This window comes from Dissoconium aciculare (assembly GCF_010015565.1).
Source record: "Dissoconium aciculare CBS 342.82 unplaced genomic scaffold K489scaffold_4, whole genome shotgun sequence".
NCBI classification, from domain to species: domain Eukaryota; kingdom Fungi; phylum Ascomycota; class Dothideomycetes; order Mycosphaerellales; family Dissoconiaceae; genus Dissoconium; species Dissoconium aciculare.
Genome location: NW_022984954.1, coordinates 486,211 through 493,828, shown reverse-complemented (window position 1 = coordinate 493,828; position 7,618 = coordinate 486,211). Strand labels below are relative to the sequence as shown.

Below are 7,618 nucleotides of genomic sequence, written 5' to 3'. Positions count from 1 at the left end.
TATACCTTGGAGAAGGGCCTCTTCTTCTATTAGGCTGAGCTTCATGTTCTGTGGTATATAATCTTCTCGTGAAGGGGTTCCTTGAAGTCTACGATGAAGTGTTGTTTTAGAGACATTGAATGCTTTCGCTGCAGCACTCATGGAACTGATTTCGCCTGATCTAATAGCCGATATAGCAAGCAATATGCTTCCTTCATTTGGACTTGATTGCACGCGTTTCGGTGGTGCCATCGCGTGTTGAAGTTGACGTGTCGATATCCTCAGAAGTCGCGTTCCGCGCCCCCGTGTGTTCCGCGCTCACGTGGCCCGCGTTAACGTGACTTGCTTACGTCACGTCTCAATCCCGGCCAAGCTCAATGAATTGAAACCGTTCCAAGGTTCCCAGCTCAAACGTGCCATCTTTATGATCGGATAATAGTAGACTTCAATGTGGTGATAATCTTCGATTAAGTACGGACATGAATGAGAACGACCGGCTGTTCCGACTGATGGAGAGATTCATGGCTTCGGGGCCGGTTGATGCCCTTTTCTCTTCACCGTCAAATTTACCAACTTCGCAACGCACGTCGTCGCAATTGACGCCAAATAGATCATCTCTTGCGTTTAAGAGACAGAAGACTGCCCATCGAGCGCGTTCACATATTTGGACAGCGGATCAAGTTCTAGATCTTCTCAAATATCTCGAAGATTTCAAACATGCGGGTCATCAGGCAGGGTCGGGTGCATTCACCATATTCGATTATCGCGACGCAGCTCAAGCCCTTGCCGAAAAGTATGATGTTGAGATGACCGAGGGAAAGATCAAGAACAAGTTCAATCATCTAAAGAGTCAATGGGATGATTGGCACCGGCACCTGGCCCACGTTGATGGATGGCAGGTGGCGCCCGGCGAAGCACCTCATACCTCGAACGACATTGAAGATGCTCACTATAAAGATAACCCACAATGCAGACCATTCCGAAGACAGAAGCCTCGCTTTTTGGAAGAATTGCGGCGGATACTCGGCGATAGAGAAATTCCACCAGCCCCTGCCCCAATTGACTGTGACCCTCTCTCTCCTGATGCGGGCGAGTCTGAAGTCGAAGCTGAGCCAGAGTCGGAGCCTGAGCTTGAAGTCACGCACACGCACACGCATATGAATAATGGCGCGCGGCAGATTTACGCATCGGATACTGCCAACATTCCCCCTGCGAATACTTCTGACTACCGGGCTCTCAAAGACACCGTCGCTGAGCAGGCTCGAGCCATCAAACAGTTGACCGAGGTCATCAGAGAGTTGGCCAAGATGCAGCGCCAGACACATATCTCCACTGTCCCTCCATTCGTTCGAGTGATGGAACGATTCAAATTGATGCCGCTGTTCCGTGCACTGGAATGGCGTGCTCGTAAAGTAGTGATAGGAGTCGTGAGGGATGATGCCGATGTTCTCGACACGCTGGACGATGCAGCCCTGCAATCATGGCTTGAGGAGATTCTCCGAGATCATCGTATCGCGTTGCCAAGAGTAGCATCACGGTAGCGAGTTGCCCTCCTGCTTGCCATATGCTCCTTTACAACATCGATGTCAAGATGACTAATCCTGGGAGCGTTGAGTATGATGAGTAATCGTGTGCAACAGGACACAAGTTGACAGCAGATTTCCCTTTCTTTTTGACTTTGAACCGGCTCTAGGTCTGGCTAGGACGAAGAGTACAGGGTCTTGCTCCTGGCGGTTTATGAATTTTGTGCTTCAAGATAAGCTGAAATGGTTCTAGCTTCCTGTAATGGTCCTGGCCACGAGATATGCAGAGCATCCAGGGCCTCGACCTCAAGTGGTTGCAGCTGGATACGAACTAACAGTCAAAGGGCACATCCGAACGGACCCACTCCTCATTCCGCAAACACTTACCTTGTTTAAAGGTGTTCTTCTTCATTTCAAGCTCTCAAAAAGCTTTCCTCGAGCACGATCACTTTGGCCATCTCGCGTTTCCCCCGGTTTTATCGCCATTATCATCATCGCCATCATGGTCGTCTTACCGGTCCTGGAGCTTATCGAGTAGATGATACACAACCCAGATGACGTTCATAGTTAAGAAGGCTCCAAGTGTGAGCTCGGCGGCACCTGCCTTGGTCCAAGAGGATTTCTCGTACAAGATGCAAGGCTATCGGTAACCCTGTGTTGTATGGCTCCGGCTGCTTACGCCACGGCCCATCTTTCGAAATTGCTCCTGTATCTCCCTACAGGACCTCTTCCCAAAGGACCTCTTGTACAAGACGTGGGGCCGTCGGTAGCATAGAATAGCTCCAGCTGCTCACGCCGCGGCCCATCTTTCGATACTACTTCCACCGGGGCCCATCTTTTGGTACGGTCTTCGCCGCGGCTTGACTTTCAATATAACTTCTGCGTCTCATCCGCATTTGCATTTTCCCGGTGAACATTTCCTACCTTGTCTGAACGACGCTCGCACGATTCCCGGCGACCATTTCCGACGTCACCTTGAACACGGCGATGCAACTTTCGGCGGCCGTGTCTGACGTCGTCTCGAATGCACGCACGCTTCTCGTCTTGAATGACACTCCTATAAATCTCGGCTGCACATCGTCATCACCGCATTTCGACATTCAATCTCGTCGTCGACCGCTTCTTCGTCCTTACACATATGGGCTTCATCCAGCAGCGCTCCTGCGTTATGGCCCCGGTGCCATCGCCGTGAGCGCCAGCGCCATATGTTCCACCGTGTGACTGGACTGCGTCTCTTCTATTTCTCCTCTTTCTTTTTTTCTATCATCTTTTCTTCTCCTCACACATATGGGTTTGATGCAACAATTGCGGGAACTCGGGTGCGAATGTCAATCCGGCTGCGGTCAAAAGACCAAAAATTGCAAATGCAATAGAGCTGAGCGACGATGTACATCCTCGTGTCGGGGCCATCCTCGTCTGCCTTTCTCTCAGTCTGGAGGGCCGAAGTTTAATTATATGAAACGCAATTGAGGCGTATATGGAGTTAGCGCATTGATAGCATCCGTAGCTCACCCAAAAGGTCTTCGACATATGAGCATAGGCAAGGCTTTATTCTGTAATACCGGCTTCTACTTTCCTTGAACTTCTCTACAGCCTAACCTACCTAGGTATACAGTCTTGTTCATATCGCCGGCTTCTGGCTTTTATTCCGGCCCTGATGTTCCATTTCAGAAATAAATGGACTATATAAGTCGCATACGATATATGCGGCGACCAATTCGAGGTCACATCTCTCCCACCACGACTTAATCTAACGATCTTAGAATATGGGGACCAGTACAACACCAGTGAAAATAGTTAGCAATGGCTTAAATTCCTCGATGTGCTAGATGTAGAGGAGTTGATAGGCAACGACCCGCGTAGAGCCTACGATACGTCGACGGGTAGGGGCAGTAGGATTGATATTGGAAATGAAGGCGAGGTTAACGATGCTGCTAGTAACGCATCGACTGATAGGAGTGCGACTCCTATTACTATCCACAGGGGCAACCAGCGCCCATCATTAGCGAGGCCCCGTCGTAAAGAGGACGGGACAGAATCAAGAGAGCGCTTAATAGACAGGACTCACCAAGTTCTCTCGGAGATAGCGCAGGCGATCAGCACGTCAGTAGCTCCTATGGTCCCAATGCGTCATTCGCTTGCATATCGGCTACGATGTCTGCTTTCTTCTGGTCGCTTACTTGTTCTCGTAATGGAAGATCGACACAGTAAATTTGGAGATGCTTTTGGAATTCCGCCTCAGGGTAGAGCGCTCGACGCGCGCTCAACTACTTAATGCATTTGCCTTTCTTCAGATCCGTAACTTGCACTTGCGTACAGCGACGCCAGGCATTGGACGGTCGAAAGTTGTCGACGACCTCGTCGGAGGGAAGGGGACAAACGCGGGTGGAGGGGCGATGACACGACTTCACGACGAGGTCGAGCGACGCATCTCACGTGTGAACTCATTTTTCAGATACTAGATGTTAATGGCAGAGTGGATGGTGCGACGGCCACTATCATCGTTTGTATTGTTCTTGCAGCTAGTCTGGAGATTCTTGTCGTATAATGAGCTGAACTTGTTTCGAGGAGTTTCTTCTGGGATCCAGGAATTATAAAGATCTTGTGTATACAATGAATCGACACAGAGGGGTACGCTTTCGAATGCGTCGGCCACCGTCATCATCTGTGTCATTCTTACAGCCAGTCTGCAGATGCTTGCTGCAGAGCTACAAGCTATCCTTGTTCTGCAAATTCCTTCTCGATCTAGGAACTATATAGATCTTGTGTGTGCAATGAATCGACACGGAGGCGTATGCTTGCGAATACATATACAGGCTTCGGTCAACTCCGATGAGTCATCAGATACTATCTCTGGCCGATGACTAATATAAGCTTCCTCTCCAAACTGCAGGTTGTTTTTTGCTCCAAAAGGGCAGAGTCTGGTAGATTATCATTTTTATTAAACCGTCAGAGTACCCCTTCCGATTTAACGACCTGTACGAGCGGGTCGACAGAGCTCGCGATCGCTATTAGTTGCCCGAATTTCCTTGAGCATGTGATCAGGATTCACCAGTTGTACCGATCCATAGACAGCGTAGGTGTGGAGGCGAGGGAGGAACAGTGTTGTCTACTGAGGCTGCCCGATCTTCCGTACGGATGCGGGTACAGCCGTCGCTCTAATTTTCATGGAGGGTAGGCGGCCTCAACAGACAACGCCTGGCGAATGCTGCGTTCGGTATGGAATCTCTCGGCACAGAGGGAAGAGCGTTATGAAGGCAGGAGCGAACAAGCTCGGCTGTGTTGCCCTGCTGGCGCAATGGTAGCGCGCGAGACTTCTATAAGTAGGTTTCTATTTATATGCCGGGTTAACGGCTGGTTCCAGAGATCTCGAGGTTGCGGGTTCGAGTCCCGCGTGGGGTGCGTCTATTTTTGCTTCTATAGCGCGATGACAGCTTCCCAACCTGTGAGGGAATACATTTTTGGAAGGTATTCGACGACGAACCATCGCTCTTGCCCGCTCTCCGCGTTCTTATGCACCACTACCTAGTAGTGTCGAAAATGCACCGTTCTATATTGAACGGAAATAACCTTCTTCAAATTTCAGTCGCAAGGAACGGGTCATTCGTACGATACTGCATGGAAGCTCACAGGAGCCAAGGACATAAAAGGTGCCCAGAGTGTTAGAACAGTGAGGAAGCTCTTGAGTACATGACTGGCAAAGATTCAAAACCTTGACTCTGTGTACTGCTGTGTAAACAAGATGATCGCTTGTGATTACTGGCTCACGACCACGTCGACTCATTATGCAATGTACAATATTGGGCCTTCTGGAATCTTCTACATACTTCAGTGGTTTGTCTCTGTCTTGCGGGAAAAGATATGTGTTCGATGGAAAGACGCTCATTTTAGTGCAGATTTCTGGAGGAAGGATTTGGGACGAGTTAGACAATCGTGGGTATGCTCGTTGAGGGCATGCAGGTCGGCACTTGTTGGATCGAGTGCTCATAGCTGATCGTCTTGTTAGCGAGGTCATCGCATAGAATCTATGGATCTCGTGAGACATTGTTTGCGTTCTGGAGACTACAGACTTGTACGCTAGACAGTAATTCAAAAATCGGGCGAGCTTGAACGTGGGCACGATGGGAGGATTACCTTCTTCGCTGATGAACCAAGAACAAATACATAGTGGATGCCACCTCAATACTCATCGAAAGATGCAGTGACTAAACTCCGTAGCCTAGCAGGTAAACATCGGTCAGGGCACTCCGACAGCCGCATAAGGACGAGTTGCCATACTCTACCTTTCCAGTCATAACTTGGTAATGTACCCACCTAGAAGGTAACCTTGGAACCTTGGAGATTGCACCAGATCGTGTCGGATTAGTCATCAGAATGCCATGTACGAGACGCTGCTATTGCTAAGGAATGCATTTCACGTCTCGCAGTAATATGACAGACGAACGGCGGTATGTTATGTAGGGGACAAATGTGCATGAGATTCAACGAAATGCGATTAAAAAAGCCTGGGGACAAGGCACAGGCGGCGTGGTCATGTCATGCGACGAACATTCGCTAGTCTTATGTACCTCTCCGCCGATTTCTCATCTAACATCTAGCTTGCAGGTGTGCAGTGTCCCCGGTACGGAAGCATGCGACGAAACAAATGGCACCCATCACCTGGACAAGATGACTTGACAGCAGATTGCAACGAACGTGGATCAGGTAGTGACATTTCACATTCGAAAATGTTTCGGTTTGCATTGACGAAGTACCGCAACTTTACCGGACCCTGAGGCGGAAATATTAATAGTGATGCGACCATGATATTTGCCGAGACTGTCTCTTTTGAGTGGAAGGGGCAAATGCAAAGGCTCGACCATAGCCGTGCTGCTAATGTGCGCCATGATCGGACGCGGTCTTGTGAGGACATAGACAGCTTGAAAGCGGCAGACAGCTGTCGCAGTTTGGAAAGATGGTGCCTCGATAGGCAGATCACTCGAAGCCTGATACGTGCGACCGAGCTTGGGACCGCCCCTCGAGATATGATCGCTGTGCGCGGATGCGATCACTTAGGACTCGGTGCATGGTAGATCATGCAATGCACATGTTTCCGTGAGTCAGATTCGTCATTATTTGTCAACGGTGGAATTGAGATCGTAACGTCGTAATTTCTTCCGGTCATTCATTGCAGCAGCAAACCCCCAATCTGGAGTCCTCTCGCGTGACGTCTGCATGGAGAACGGCCTGCACTTATGACTTGCCCAATGCCTTGGCTATGTCCCTCGCCAGAGTCTCCAGTTCCCCAATTGCAGCCCGATCAGGACCTGCACGTTCAAATTCCAGCCCCGATCGTACCCACTCCTCGGCCTCCTCCAAGCGACCCATCTCACGGAGACACTGCCCTCGCCTCCACCAGCCTTTGATGTTTCCTAACCGTTTGAGCTCCACCGAAGCCTCTGCATCTCCTGCCGCCGCAGGCCACTCCTGTTGTGCCATCAACGCTGCTGCGCGGTTGTTGAGTAAAGTGTATAATTCCTCCCGCACGAGGCCAGCTGGCTCCCACGGAGGTCGGTCACCAGCCATGCGAATGGCAAGATCGTAGATTTTCAGAGACTCCGCAATCTTTCCCTTCTTGAACTCCGCGTTTCCAGCTTCCTTGAGACGCGTGATTTGCACGGTTCTCTTGGGGTTGACAGGTGCCGGAGGTGGAGGAACTCCTGCCTGGTTTTCTAGTGCAAGAAATCCACGGTGAACACGATTGAGATCCTCGAGGTCTTCTGCGACGCTCGGGTCGGAGCAGCTGAGCGTATCTGTTGCGATGTCAAACTTGAGATCATACTGGCGGAAGGTCTCCGGGGTCTCCATTTTCGGATAATGTAATTATCAATCGGGAGTCGTCAAGTATACTGATTGTTGAACGCGCATTAGTGAATTGCATGTTGCTCGAATATGGAAGGTGTTCTTATACGATGCTGATTTATTCTATGCATCGTGATGTTATATGCGCGTGGGCTCAGGCAAGACAAGGCTTGCCCGGGCTTCACATGCAGGAAGGCTTGTGCGCGTCACCAAACGACCCTGAATAAGTTATGCAGCACTGTAATAATAAGTTCAACTTCCCGAGGTCGGAAATC

General features: G+C 50.0%; 3 protein-coding genes and 1 non-coding gene across 4 annotated transcripts; 2 read left to right on the top strand and 2 right to left on the bottom strand.

Moving 5' to 3' along the window:
* Nucleotides 1-458: 458 nt before the first annotated feature.
* On the top strand, nucleotides 459-1,520 carry K489DRAFT_408544 (uncharacterized protein; the record flags this gene model as incomplete). Its single annotated transcript, XM_033607487.1, has 1 exon — nucleotides 459-1,520. One exon carries the CDS (start codon nucleotides 459-461, stop codon nucleotides 1,518-1,520), a length of 1,062 nt encoding a protein of 353 aa, XP_033461152.1.
* A 3,266-nt stretch (nucleotides 1,521-4,786) lies between these two features.
* Nucleotides 4,787-4,904, top strand: K489DRAFT_t22. The gene has a single exon. It is a non-coding gene; the product is annotated as a tRNA-Arg (tRNA).
* A 214-nt stretch (nucleotides 4,905-5,118) lies between these two features.
* On the bottom strand, nucleotides 5,119-5,685 carry K489DRAFT_378508 (uncharacterized protein). The gene is made up of 2 exons (XM_033604426.1): nucleotides 5,399-5,685; nucleotides 5,119-5,336 (listed from the first exon to the last, which is right to left on the bottom strand). Exons 1-2 carry the CDS (start codon nucleotides 5,545-5,547, stop codon nucleotides 5,267-5,269), a joined length of 219 nt encoding a protein of 72 aa, XP_033461151.1. The 5' UTR covers nucleotides 5,548-5,685; the 3' UTR covers nucleotides 5,119-5,266.
* A 1,049-nt stretch (nucleotides 5,686-6,734) lies between these two features.
* Nucleotides 6,735-7,349, bottom strand: K489DRAFT_369039 (uncharacterized protein; the record flags this gene model as incomplete). The annotated part of the gene is made up of 1 exon (XM_033603002.1): nucleotides 6,735-7,349. The coding sequence occupies one exon, from the start codon at nucleotides 7,347-7,349 to the stop codon at nucleotides 6,735-6,737; it is 615 nt and encodes a 204-aa protein (XP_033461150.1).
* Between the last annotated feature and the right edge of the window lie 269 nt (nucleotides 7,350-7,618).

What these genes read in the sequence shown, in the direction of transcription:
- K489DRAFT_378508 (XM_033604426.1), bottom strand. Translation starts at nt 5,547, where the DNA reads ATGTCTCACGAGATCCATAGATTCTATGCGATGACCTCGCTAACAAGA. An exon ending in CAAATCCTTCCTCCAGAAAT is followed by an intron (nt 5,337 to 5,398) that starts CTGCACTAAAAT and finishes ACAGAGACAAAC; the next exon opens with CACTGAAGTATGTAGAAGAT.